Below are 13,087 nucleotides of genomic sequence, written 5' to 3'. Positions count from 1 at the left end.
TGAAGGATTTATCACGGTACAAAGAGGAAGCGGAAAAATACAAAATTAAAGAAAATTGACGATTTTACCAGATGTAATGCGGCGCACAATTTATAATATGTATAAAGAAAATAAAGTTCCTACTTTAAACATGATTCGAGATAAATTAAGCGATTATCCTGATTATAATTATAAATCTTTAGATATTTTACATGCTTTATTACAATGCGACATTAAACATAAAAACTTGACAATCGTATGGTAATTATATGGTAATATAGCTCGGAATATCTAGACGAGACAGGGCTAAATTTTTCTGGACGTCTATGGATTCCGTACAATTTATGAGTTAAATGATTTTATGCCGTTCCAATTGAGATCGTAACAACTATACCATTAAATTTTCCTGAAAATGGGGGTCTCATAGCTTATCTGCTTTTAATAAGTAACTAGGAAAAACTCTCTCAAATGTGCCGAAATACATCTGGCGCAAGAATTTGCTCATTTGTTACTACATTGCTTAATTAAACGACGTCACTTTTTGCAACACGCAACTATCCGAAGCCTACTTTTAAGCCTTCTAAAAATGGTATACGGACTCGCAGACACGGTTTCGTTTTTGGAATTCTACATTCACGACATTCTCCCGATGGCATGGCATCCTAGAAATCTCTCCCATTAAAATCGTTATGCATTATTAGTGGATAATTATACGTGTAGCCCAAACCCATAAACGTATAATTGGTGTTTATTTTTCCAGATCGCTTTGGTGCCTATCATTAAATCACCTGTCAGGAACGTAATAATTTAATAATATACGTGGACGTGTCTATTATATAATTGATTATAAAATGTAATCTAATTTATCGTAGATCGTGTCTGCCTTATGAAGGGTACCGCCAGTGGCGCGTTGTTCGGGGTGTTACCAATGTTGAGGCATTTTTTTAATGCTGTAGGATGTAGCTGTAAACCTCATAAAAATGGATAAGTAATTTCGCCTTTTGTAATGGTTGCAAGATAGATAAGTGCTCCTATGGTTGTACTGATGGGACCGACAAGATGCAGCGGCTGCACTTTGTCGATATTCCCTGTAAATTGAATGTTTACAAGTTCATTGTTTTCGTAAACGTGTGCTTCTTTTATATACTTTTATATTTTGCACCTTTTATATACTTCGGTGATTTTTGATAAAATGACATATTTCAACGAATTCTACATCCTATTAAAAACTGTGTGAAAATTTTTATTTTGCCGACTCAAACATTTTTTTAACCACTCAAAATCTAAAATAATTCTACCCTGTCCCAACCCTCCGAAACTCTATTTCTTGCTAAGCCTTGACAGCAATGAAATTACGCGACTTTTTTCGAAATTTTGGGGCATCCCCCAAATGACAGAAATAAATTATTAATCTTATATGACCTTACCCATTTTGTCTAATGGACAACACGCCACTGGATACAGCATATGCGTCTTGGGTCGAACGTCAAGGTTTTTGCTGTCAGTCGACTATAATTTGCTGGTTTATATTTTAAGAAGGTTTCTAGTACCCTAATGTCATATTCGGTATATTTTAGACATACATTTCCAGGTTGTTAACCCACTGTGGCAGCAACTAGGCCATCACGATTTTAAAATTAAGGAACTCTTCACTGGTTTTTCATTTTTTAAGGAAGTGGTGTCGTAAGACAGAAAAATTAAGGAGATGTGAAAAGTTTTAATGAAAAATAAAGGGTACCTATGGAGTTAATATTAATAAATCAATCATTTTTGTATGTGCCAAAGGTCCATTAGCTTTCTTAATATTCATGGAAATTTGCTTTAATTAATTGAATCTGCTTAAATTCCACATAGACAAGTGTAATTAAAATATAATAAATATGATTCGAAATCAGTTGAGGCACTATTGTGTTAGTGGTTAGAGTATTACATCAGGTCAGTAACGTTTATTAACTGTGATAAATAATGTGACGTCATACCACCCGACTGGATCGACCCGCCTGCTAGATGATATGATTTTAGTTTGTTTCCTTTGTTTATTATATTTGGGTATCTGTAAAAAAATCAATCAACTTGTGCGAAAAGGATCAGTCAAAAGTTATTTTTATAACGAGAAAAGCTTTCTGCAGGCATTGGTTAGAAATGTTCTCTTTTCGTCAGGTGCAGATATGGAATCTATCAATTTAAGTGAAACCTAAATATAAGATAAAATCACTTATCCTGTACTGTAGACTAGTGCAAGAACCATATGTTGTTTTTTGCCCTTAGTATTTGTTGCAACTGTTTATCTTAAATATTATTTTATAAGTACATGTATCTAATAATTGTATGTGCAGAAAAACGCTTAAATCGTAAATTAGATTATAAATGATTTTTTGGACATATTGTCATATTCGGCAAATTATATCAAAAAAATCTAACTTCAACAAAAACTTATTTGTCTCTTCTGAGTAATTTACATATTGGCACATATCCCCTTTTACGGCAAGATCTACCTACAATGGTACTTGAAATTTCAAAAAGTCAAGCCTTTATAGTTATCAAAACTTAACGTTTCTTTTTTAATTGGGTTTGATGGTTTAAATTTCTTCGTTTTTGTTTGCTTTCATAGCTAGAGATATCAGTGATGTATTTGGGACTCGACCAAACCCGATAACGAGTGGTATGACGTCACAAAATGGCTTCCGTTCTTTCTGCCGTGATCCGTTTTCATTAATTATTATTTTAAGGGAGAAATTATTTTATGTGCATTAACTAACGATGTGGTAATTATGGTATACTTTCTAAACATGAAAATGCTGAACGACTCCATTTATTGCCGACAGTTGTTTAAGTAAATAGTTTGTAAATAATTTGACGGAAATATATAAAACAGAGATAGAGAAAAAGACCCCAAATTATTATAGTCCAATTTACTTTAAAGCTGTAGGGGTATTTGCATACATAAACTTTTGTTGAAACAACCCGCATACAAAATATGAAAGAATGTATGAAATTAGCACCTTCATTGCGTTTTTAAGTCATTTGCATACATAATAAGCTTTTATTGCCTTAACTCCAGTGGAAACAAAGTTATAAATATGTCGAATAAAGTCTACAACTAAGTATTAATAATTATTAATTATGTGAAGCTGTGAGTGTAATTTTTTTAAGCGTTTCACCGTGTTTCCTACCGAATTTCACGGAAGCTCTTTTTTTATAGACAGTCTCCACTTTAAATGTTCATAACTTTGGTTGAATCAGTCAGGAATTTCGTCAGTTAACGGTTTTAATGAGCAGACATATCTTTTCCTTCTTTCATGTCGACCGCAATCAAGCACTAAGACAAATGGACATTAGGAGATGTTATTTAAAAATATTCTAAACAGTTTGATGTAATATGCAAATATTTTACCATTTTAGGAGCCTAATATCCAAATAAGGGTTTACTTTTATTAATTCACTCAATTTTTTTTACATCAAAGACAAAGATCTCTCTAGTCGACTCGTGTAAGAGGATTATTTCAAAAGCCTACATAATTTTTCGCTACACGAGTTCGTTGCCCTTCACAAACTAAACTGAATGCAATGTGTTTCCATAAATAAGTGGATGTATTTGGCTGTTGTAGTCCATGATCGTGTTATTTTCTTAAATTTCGCTTTAGACATCTAACGGTACGTGACAGTTTTTTTACAACGATGCTGCTTTGTGTCAGTATGATGAAGAAAGTAAGATGAAATCGTGGATTTTTAATTACACGGTCATCAACTTCATTCAAGACACCCGGCAGAAGCCAAAACTGGGATGACTGGAACTTAATCAATTTTGCAAAATTGGTCACACAAATAAATATATTATGATGCTTGCCCTTGATCATTTTGCATAACAATTAAACATCAAATCCCCAATAGGTTGTTTCCACAAACGAAATTTTAGATAAAATTATACAGTATGTTCTATAAGTTTGTTCCAATAATAAAATTAGTTCTCAATTAATTATAGAAAAAGTTTATTGAGGAAAAATTGGTTACGCCATTGGTTTTTTCAAGTTTTGAAGGCAAATTCTTAATATTTAATTAAAAAGTTTACTCTTCAAACTTTGCTGAGAACAGCCATTTTCTATCAAATTACCAAAGAAATGACGACTACAAATAGTATATAGGGTGTAAAAAGTTTGACTGTCATTACTTCAGCAGATAAATAAACAAAGAAGTTGTATATTACAGGGACGTAAGATTGACAGTTTTCAAAATACAGCGAGGAATATTGGGGAGTTTCATCACAAGGTGACAACAGAGCTTAACGCTACGCAGCCACGTGTGCACGCGGCAGACTTGTTCTACGGAAAAAATGTAAACAACTATTATTGTGAAACATTTAGTAAATTTCAAGACAATTGTTTTCCAGTTTCTAAATAAATAAAATAACGTGTATCGATTTTGTAGTACGAATATAGTGTTATGGTTAAATTTTAACTCGAATTTTAGTAATTATGAATGTCTACGTATTAAAAATAATTTAGATACTTATCAAAAAGCAAAATTCAGTAATTTTTAAACGCACAAAACAAACTACAACATATGCTCAAAATGTCCACCACTATTTTCGATGCACGCACGCACGATACCTTCGAATCCAATTCGCGCACTCGCTGGAAAACACCTCAAGAAAAGGAAATAGTGGTACGCAAAAAACACTCAGACACGGTCCAATTTCAGATACCAACAGATTTGCGTATTGCTGGTTGCTGGACAGTTTAGTACCTCGTGTTATCCGCCACGCCGTTGTCACATTGCTCGATATGAATTTTATTGAATTTTAAATTTATTACAACGCTAATTTTTTAGATTTAAGCATAAAGAAGTTCAGAGAAGTGATAAACATTGTATTTTATGGTATTCTATGCACGCAGTTATGTCAATATTCCTCAATTAATCGAACTTTTGTACATCAAGTTGGAGATTTTGATTTTTTTTTTCACGAAAATGGTTGAGTTTAGGACCCATGTCATATAAGGTATTTTTGTTTATTTTAATGTATTCTATCGTCTGTTAAAATTAAGATAGTCAAACTTCTAACACCCTGTATATTTTGACTTGATTTCTGTCCTTTATAGGTTACCATAATTCTAATTACTAAAATACAAAATATTGGTAACTATAAAACTTCATAACAACGTAATTCTACAGGAGAATTCATGTACACTTTTTTATACATAAACGTAACAAAATGAAGCGATGACGACATATTCAGTCATTCTACAGACCTTAAATATCTTATACATAAGGACCACACAGCTCGATTTGCTGTGACTTGGCTCAATTCGTACGGCTTGCGTAGAGGGGCTAGCCTCCGTTGCACTTCGTAAGCTTTCGATCAGGATCAATTCCGCTTAAATTTAAACTGTGTACTGTTGACCATTTGGTTGTGGAAAAATATTAATAAATAACTTTAGCATAAATTAAAATTTCTCTACGACTCTATTCTGCTGATGAAGGGGCGGAATATGAAAAAATAAAAGTACCTGATTTAACTTTCCGCCTACTTGTAGTAGTGACTGTAGAAATGTTCAGCTAAATTAGGTCAGTGTCAGAGGTCATTGGCCTAGTTAATCATATTTTATTTAAATTTAGACTAGGAAATATGCACACTAATTTACAGAGAAGTATTCCGATCCCACATGATACTTTAGAAAATAATTTTCACTCTTTCCGTAACTTTTGATACATCGAATTGTTCGAAATTCATTCTAGATTTTCTGTCTCTTTATATCATTAAAATATCTTTATTTTTTAGGCAAATCTGCGTGGACGACGGCCAAGAGCTATCCCTCCAGTACGGCTGCCAATTTTACGAAGTTAGCGCCGCGGAAAATTTCGCGGGAGTATCCCTGGCCTTCCAGTCTCTCCTCCGCGAGGCGAGATCAGTCCAGCTGCTGAAAGCCCTGCCCATCCGCAGAAAGTTGGGAGTCAACAGCGTCTCGAAGGTTCTGGGCAACATCTTCGGCAAGAACTCCAAGGGGGACCGCAAGAAGAGGCCATCCCTTAGTATATAAGAACTCGACACTGTGAAGTTATATTTATTAAGTCTTGACCCGAGTTGCCTATATGAAAATGTGATAGCAACATTTTACCATTCGCAGTAGGATCGTGCGAGTTGCTATGCTTTTAAGAAGACTGAATCTTTTCCATGATTTTGTAACTCTAGGTCTAGAGTAATGTTTAGATTCATAGAAATTGGATATCGTAAGTTTCCGTTTCTTAGCACTTTCGGTATCTGAGCAACATTTGGTCACCCTTAATTAAAGAGGGCTTGTTTCTTTTTAGAGGATAAATTGCCTGCATTTTATAGCAACTGAAGCGTATACTGTCCGGTGATAACTGAGACAATAAAAATATCAAGTTAATTTAAATATTCACCAGTTATCCATAAGTTGAAGATTTTAATCACACATGTGATATGTGCAAAGAGATAATTGTTATTGAATTAATTTACATTAATTGAAAGAGACTTAAAACTGGTTTCTATCTTCTTTTGCTCATTTTTTGTTTTACCTAACTTCTTTCAGTGCCAATAAAGCCAATACTTACAGATCAGAACAAACATTTTACCTTTGTTTGAAAATCTAGTTTTATCAAAAAGTACTTAATTTGATGTGTTGAACTGACTAGGCAGACATAACTCTTTGTCAACTGAAGTTTTTTTTCTGACATTAAAGTTTTATTCCTCTACTATTTTGTAATGTAAATAGAGATAAAAACAGTACTATAGCTTTTGTGGTATTCTGGAACTGTATGGGACCAAGTTTCAAAACCTTTGACTTATACGGGATGTCATAAGTTTTAGTGATTCTATTTTAACAAGAGTTTGCTCCCTTGGAAGCAAAAGAAGCATTGCTTCACTAAGTTTATACCTATTAACGAATTATACAGATATCTGATCGATTGCGATACCATATCGCGAGTTCTTAACAGTTATATAAATGAATTTTGATGATTTAAATGATTTAAAATGTCCAACAGTCAATTAAATAAAGGTCAGGAAATATTATTATTATTACCTTTACTCTCCTTCTATATTATATTTATTCTACCTATCATAATTCAGTTTATTTTTCTCTGTTAATTGTATAACCCATGTTAAATATTCTTATTTATTTTGACCCCTTCAATTAAGGCACTCAAATTTCTGACGTTCTGTATAAATGTTTCAAAGTTTCGACAAAATGAAATATGCAATATTTTTTATCACCTGTATATAGAGATTGTAAATAAACACTAGTTTTATAGTAAAATGTAAAATTTGTAAATATTCAATCTGCAAAGATGATTAAGAATATGAAATCCATCAATATATAACATATTGCATCAATATTGATCTCATTAAATCGAATTTGTAGAAATATTTTTGTATTCTTTAGAAAATAATTTACTCTATATTTGTATTGTGTAAGTGCCCTATTATTATATTATCATATAATTATTTTTCAAATAAATGATTTCAATATATATTTTTTCTTATTAACTCCATCGATATATCTTCAAAGGCAAGTCATTTTACCATAACAAGAAGTAGAAATATCGGATTAAATACCTAACAGTTATAACAAGTAAAGTAACAGAAAGTTCAAATATATCATGTACTCCTAATACTAGTTCTTCAAAATTGAATAATCATGTGTTTACAGCAATAACAAAAAGCTACTTGCTGATGATAACTGAGTAATTTCACGAGTAAAATACCTCCTACATTTTATGTGCTCCCAATATCGGTGCGATAAGTTTGAACATATTTACATCTTACTTCCTCATTCTTCTGAGATCCTAATAGTATGGATATTAGTCATGATGCTGTCAATATATTTCATAGGAAATAGACGCGACATCTGTACGCCGTACTTCCTAATCTACGGGGTGTCCCATAATTAATTGGACATTAGCTAATAGCTGTTTTACATTGACAATTTATTGGTGAATAAATTGACGAAGTTCTTCATGAATTAATTCACGAATTTATTGGTAAACAGTGTGGTTTTACACTGCTACAGACTTTGTCAAGTTTTTTGACGCATCAAAGCAAATAAATTTCAAAAATGTCACCTTTTCACTCATAATTGTTGTGATACTGTAGCGGTACCGTTTTGACACATTATATAAATATTAGTGTTTGTAAGTAACAAATCAGTAAAAACAATGCAAAATTAGTACGACGCGACGCCACAAAATTATTTACATATTCCAATAACATAACCTCATTACTGATCTGAGACTGGAAATCTGTTGGGTTGGTGCTTCCGAACTTCACGAAGAAATTGACGAAAATTAGAACATGCTTTAATTCGTCAAGAACTTGATGAATAAATTCATGAAATTATTTGACAGCAGATTTGGTGGATTACACTTGTCAAATTTCTTGATGAAACTACTTCATGAATTAATTCATTAATAAATTGTCAATGTAAAAATCAAAATAAAACGTTTGGATCCAACATGTTTTAGCAACATGTTACTCTTTTTCGTTCTACAGGATGTTTCATTTCCAATTATTTTTTGAAATATCTTGAAAGCTGTTCAACGGATTTCGATGAAATTTGGTGTCGTGAAATACGAAAATGGTATCAATTTCACCATCGCCGCTAGATGATGACATTAGTTCATTAATATGGCTATAACTTTTTTGTGCACCCTGTATGTACATTCTCGAGCAAAAATAAAGACATGGCATTCAATTTTCGAATTAAACGTTATTTTTTCACTGAGATGATTAAATCAAAAAACTGTATGTCACAAAGTGATGCAAACGCAATCATTATGTATTCTCACGATCTTCAATCTTAGTGGATGTTAAGTGTATCTGTTGTAGATACTTTATTGGAAAATAAAATGTAAATGATCGAAATAATTATTTTTATTAAGACATTTACGAGGCAATTGCTTGCAAGTTAATTAAGTAAAAGGAAATGTAAAAAATTCTTATTATTAATCCTAATTGACTTAAAGTTGAAAGAGCAATATTTTTTTTAAATTGATCTACAATAATTTTGGAAACAAAACAGCAACAAATTACAATAAATGTTGAAAGTGTTCACCATTTATTATAATACATTGTCTAACCCTTTTATTCAAGTTCCGTCTTAGGTACCTTAAAAAAAAGAGTTTTGTTGGTCCCTGATAAATTAACTCTCTCTACAGTTTCTTGACACAATTCCTGGAAATTGTTTTTGTTTTTATAAAAAAGTGATTTTAAGTAGCCCCAAAAGTAAAAATCTAGGGGATTTAGATCGGGACAACGTGCTGGCCATATGTGTACACTACCTCTACCAATTCACCAATGAAGATAAACTTCATCTAGATAATTCCTAACTTCTAGGGAATCTAGGGTGTAATGTGCTGGGGCACCATCATGTATGTACCAAAAGTCACGTCTCAAAGATAAAGGTACATCTTCTAAAAGAATTTGTAAATCATTTCTCAAAAAACTGAGATATGTTGCTCCGTCAAGTCTAGGTGACAGTTCAAACGGTGCCACAATACAATCCCCAAGGACGCCACACCAACGTTTATTGAAAATTTATGGTGAAAATGGTGTTCTTGGAGGGCATGCAGATTTTCCATCGCATAGGTATGGATATTGCGCGCCAGTTAAACACACCGCTTCGAATGAATGTGGCTTCAATAGTAAATAAAATTTTGTTGTACAACATTATTGGATCCTCTAAAAAACTGACAAAATTGGAGCCTTGCAGGAAAGTCCTGTGGTAAAAGTTGCTGGACTGGGGTAAAATGATATGGATACAACTTTTCTTTCCATATTATTCTGGATCCCAAAGGTTTGCTTACATCCATGGCTGCACCTTCACGTCTTGTGCTGGTTTCTGTGTCTTCGGCATCAATTACTTTCGGTCTTCCCACATTCCTGTTTTTGGGATGAAATGAACCAGTTTCGCCTGATCTAACGTACAATGACTTGTCAGACAATTGTCAGACCATGTCCCGCAGTTGTAATAATAAAAAATATAATAAACAATATTTTTATTTAAAAACATTTGCAATAAATAATCAACATTCATTAGTCAATGCGGATTGGAAGAAATATCTTCAGAGTCTTTGCACATGTGGTGCAATAAATGAGATTGCTCCAAAAATCGGGAAGAAGACTCTTTACACTCCTTAATTTTGGCCCTAGTAAAATCATCCATGAGTGGATATTCCGCGAAAGGTAACCATCTAAATCTTGAGTCTAACTTTGCCGGCTGAGCAAACACCATTCCTGCGGGTATATCAAAAGAGCCTAAAATATTGTCTTTCAAATTTTTAATTTTATCGTCTACTAAAAAGTTAGTTTTACCGTCAGAACACACTCCTAAGGATATTATATCGTCAGAAGGCTGCTCGGCATACCATAGTTTCAATAAACTGATTACGGACCTGATTTTACGGAAAATAGTCGGACGTTCCTGAAGTTTGGTAATTTTTTTCTGAAATAAACGTAAACCTGCTATAAAAAATATTATTACTAGATATAATTGCTTAATTAAATACCTAGTAGATTATTTAAAAGAAAAATAACAATCTAATCGCAAGACTTGGCAAATAAACATACTTTTCTCTCCTCGACCGTTCTCACAACTTCATCGTGGTCGGTAATCAGGTAAGACATTAACCTTAGCTCCGATTTTATGGTACCCAAAGGCAAAGTTGACCCGTGAGGAGCAGTTAAAGATCTGTAAAAATAACGTAATGGTAAAAGAGGGCATTAACAACTTCATATATCTTCATCAGTGTATTCCAAACCGTATTTCGTGCAGCTCTGGGCGCTTTTTCACTTGGCTGGACACCGGAATAATTTCGTTTAAATATGATCTGCTGATGGAATAATTAATCAACTTATATTTACGTCTTATGGATAGTTTTAATCAACAACTAAACACAAATGCGTTTTAATTAATTGTTAATAATTAAAAACTTAAAATACCATGAAAATATAAGTTCTTTCGTTGTTTTTAGTAACATTAATAATAACAACAAAACATTAACGTAATGTAAAGTTGTAAGGCTACCGCCACTACATGCTTGTCGTATAATTGGTTGTCTATACTCAGATTTTTTGCAATGTAATTTAATTTATATATCAAGTACACTTTGACCAAACTCATTTTGAAAGCGAGATGCACAGATCAACAAAATAGTCCGCAGTAGGGGTGGCAAAGACAAGAGATCTTAATAGTATGGCAGGTTAGGTACCTTCTGTGCAAAAATTTTACATAAGTCTCAAAAATATAGTCATTTAATGAACTATTGACTGCCGACGTCTTGGCATATTGGTTCTTCCAATCAGATAAATTTCTAGATTTTACCTCAGATTGGGTCGGTATACGTCAGCCTTAAATACAGTCTGCGCCTCATCGACAAACGAATGTATTCCGATGAAGCCCCAAACTGGAGGGGCGGATATTTTAGAGACGGGAATGCCAGTTTTCTCAGACAAAACACTTATGTAAGAAAGACCTTCGTCGGCCGCCAACACCACTATATCCGAAGGCCTCACAGTAGTACAGAATTCCACCAAACAGGTCGCCAAAAAACATAGCGGTCCCTGACCTGAGAATATAATTCTTAGACTACGGTGTTTACTGGAGTTAACTGCTTCAGAGAGGTAATTCATTTTAGCAAAGCACCTTTTTAGTGTTACTTCATATTGGCTCTGATTATCTAAAACAATTTAATAAGTAATACCTCAATCAAATTTTTTTAAGTTACAGGAACTTCCTTACTTGGTCTAAAATCCTCAACGATTATCAGCAAATCACAATTATCCAGCAACTCTTCCAGATTATTCACAATAAAAACAATTTGGTCTCTACCAAAAATACTCAAAGAATTGTAGTAAATGGCCATATCTTCCATCATACTGTATTTGCGTTCATCATTATGGTTTTCGTCGAACAACCTCACTATAATGCCATCTCTCTTTTTCAAATTGGGCACTTCGAACAATTCCTTTAGCAGCAAGGTTGTTACCAAACTGGTGGCTCCTATTATACTAATAATACGAGTGTATTTTAATCGTTCAGCGACACCGCGCACCTTTTCTTCATAAAACTAACAAACAAAACATCCTTTCAACTTGATTTTGTTTAATAAAAAAATATGTGAATGAGTTTTTGGCATATTAGTAAATTATAATTATTACTCTTGTTCATAAATACATGTAAGCAAGGGTATTACCTTAAGATTGTTGGCAGCAAGATTCCTTAAATCAGCTTTTGGAATTATAGATTCTAAACCATAATAACAGTAAACGTATTCCCAAAATTCTCCTAATCCACCTAGTAAATATCTTTTACTTCCCCATTGGTGAATTTCTTTCCATATAACAGGACTTTTAGTTAGGTACCAATTACTACATTTATTAATATCCATAACATGATCCTAGAAGGAAACAAAGAAATAGATATACACTTGCTGTTTTTTCTTTTCAAGTTTCGAGTTTTTGAAAAAATAAATAAATGAAACACATGTTACTTACTCCCCATTCAGTAGGTGCTACCTCAACTTTTTTAAATTCAAAATTTGGTAAACGTTCTGATAAGTATTGAGCCACAATAATGGCATGACCAAAATTGGGGCAACCTGCGTACCCATTTATTATGAAATATGGCATATTTTGTTATTATTCATAGACCTGTAACTGTCATGTCAACAAAACAGTTGACAAGATCGACTACTTCAGTAATTTATATAAATTGTATCCCAAAAATATGTTTTTAGAATTTATTTCAAGACATAATTTCTTGTTTATATAGTCAATATTGCTTTATAATTGCCATTATGTCCTTTTAACAGAAACAGAACAGCCTCTGTGTAGACCTCTTATTTAAATTTGTAAGTTGAGAATATGAGACACCTACCAATAAGAAGCTGCAACAGATTAGAAATGTTCCGTATAAATGGGTAGATTTCTAAATTTTTAGTTGATTCGTTCAAGTTACCTTATCATTTTACCGGGAGGTGTCGGGCTGAGATTTACTTTTACATTATTTGTTTTAAAGTTCGTTGCATTGACAACAGCTGGCGCCACTATCGGCATCTGGCAGCTGCTTTTGCTGCTAGAAAATTGACATTGTTT

At 33.0% G+C, this 13,087-nt stretch overlaps 2 protein-coding genes across 2 annotated transcripts in view; one reads left to right on the top strand and one right to left on the bottom strand.

Annotated features, from left to right (window-relative positions):
* The window catches only part of LOC108909193 (ras-related and estrogen-regulated growth inhibitor-like), a 45,525-nt gene extending 38,114 nt beyond the window's left edge, over positions 1 to 7,411 (top strand). Inside the window, exon 3 of the mRNA XM_018713438.1 lies at positions 5,756 to 7,411. Coding sequence (XP_018568954.1) covers positions 5,756 to 6,014 — 259 coding nt within the window. The 3' untranslated portion in view covers positions 6,015 to 7,411. The remainder of the gene's footprint in view (positions 1 to 5,755) is intronic.
* Positions 7,412 to 10,031: 2,620 nt separating this feature from the next.
* LOC108909191 (putative malate dehydrogenase 1B) lies at positions 10,032 to 12,622 on the bottom strand. The gene is made up of 7 exons (XM_023454417.1): positions 12,488 to 12,622; positions 12,187 to 12,390; positions 11,733 to 12,045; positions 11,316 to 11,670; positions 10,562 to 10,682; positions 10,307 to 10,436; positions 10,032 to 10,249 (listed from the first exon to the last, which is right to left on the bottom strand). Exons 1-7 carry the CDS (start codon positions 12,620 to 12,622, stop codon positions 10,032 to 10,034), a joined length of 1,476 nt encoding a protein of 491 aa, XP_023310185.1.
* Between the last annotated feature and the right edge of the window lie 465 nt (positions 12,623 to 13,087).

The sequence above is a fragment of the Anoplophora glabripennis genome, unplaced genomic scaffold (assembly GCF_000390285.2).
Source record: "Anoplophora glabripennis isolate ALB-LARVAE unplaced genomic scaffold, Agla_2.0 scaffold305, whole genome shotgun sequence".
In the NCBI taxonomy this organism is placed as follows: Eukaryota; Metazoa; Arthropoda; class Insecta; order Coleoptera; family Cerambycidae; genus Anoplophora; species Anoplophora glabripennis.
Note: the sequence above shows the minus strand (reverse complement) of the source record. Positions and strands in the feature narration are given on the sequence as shown.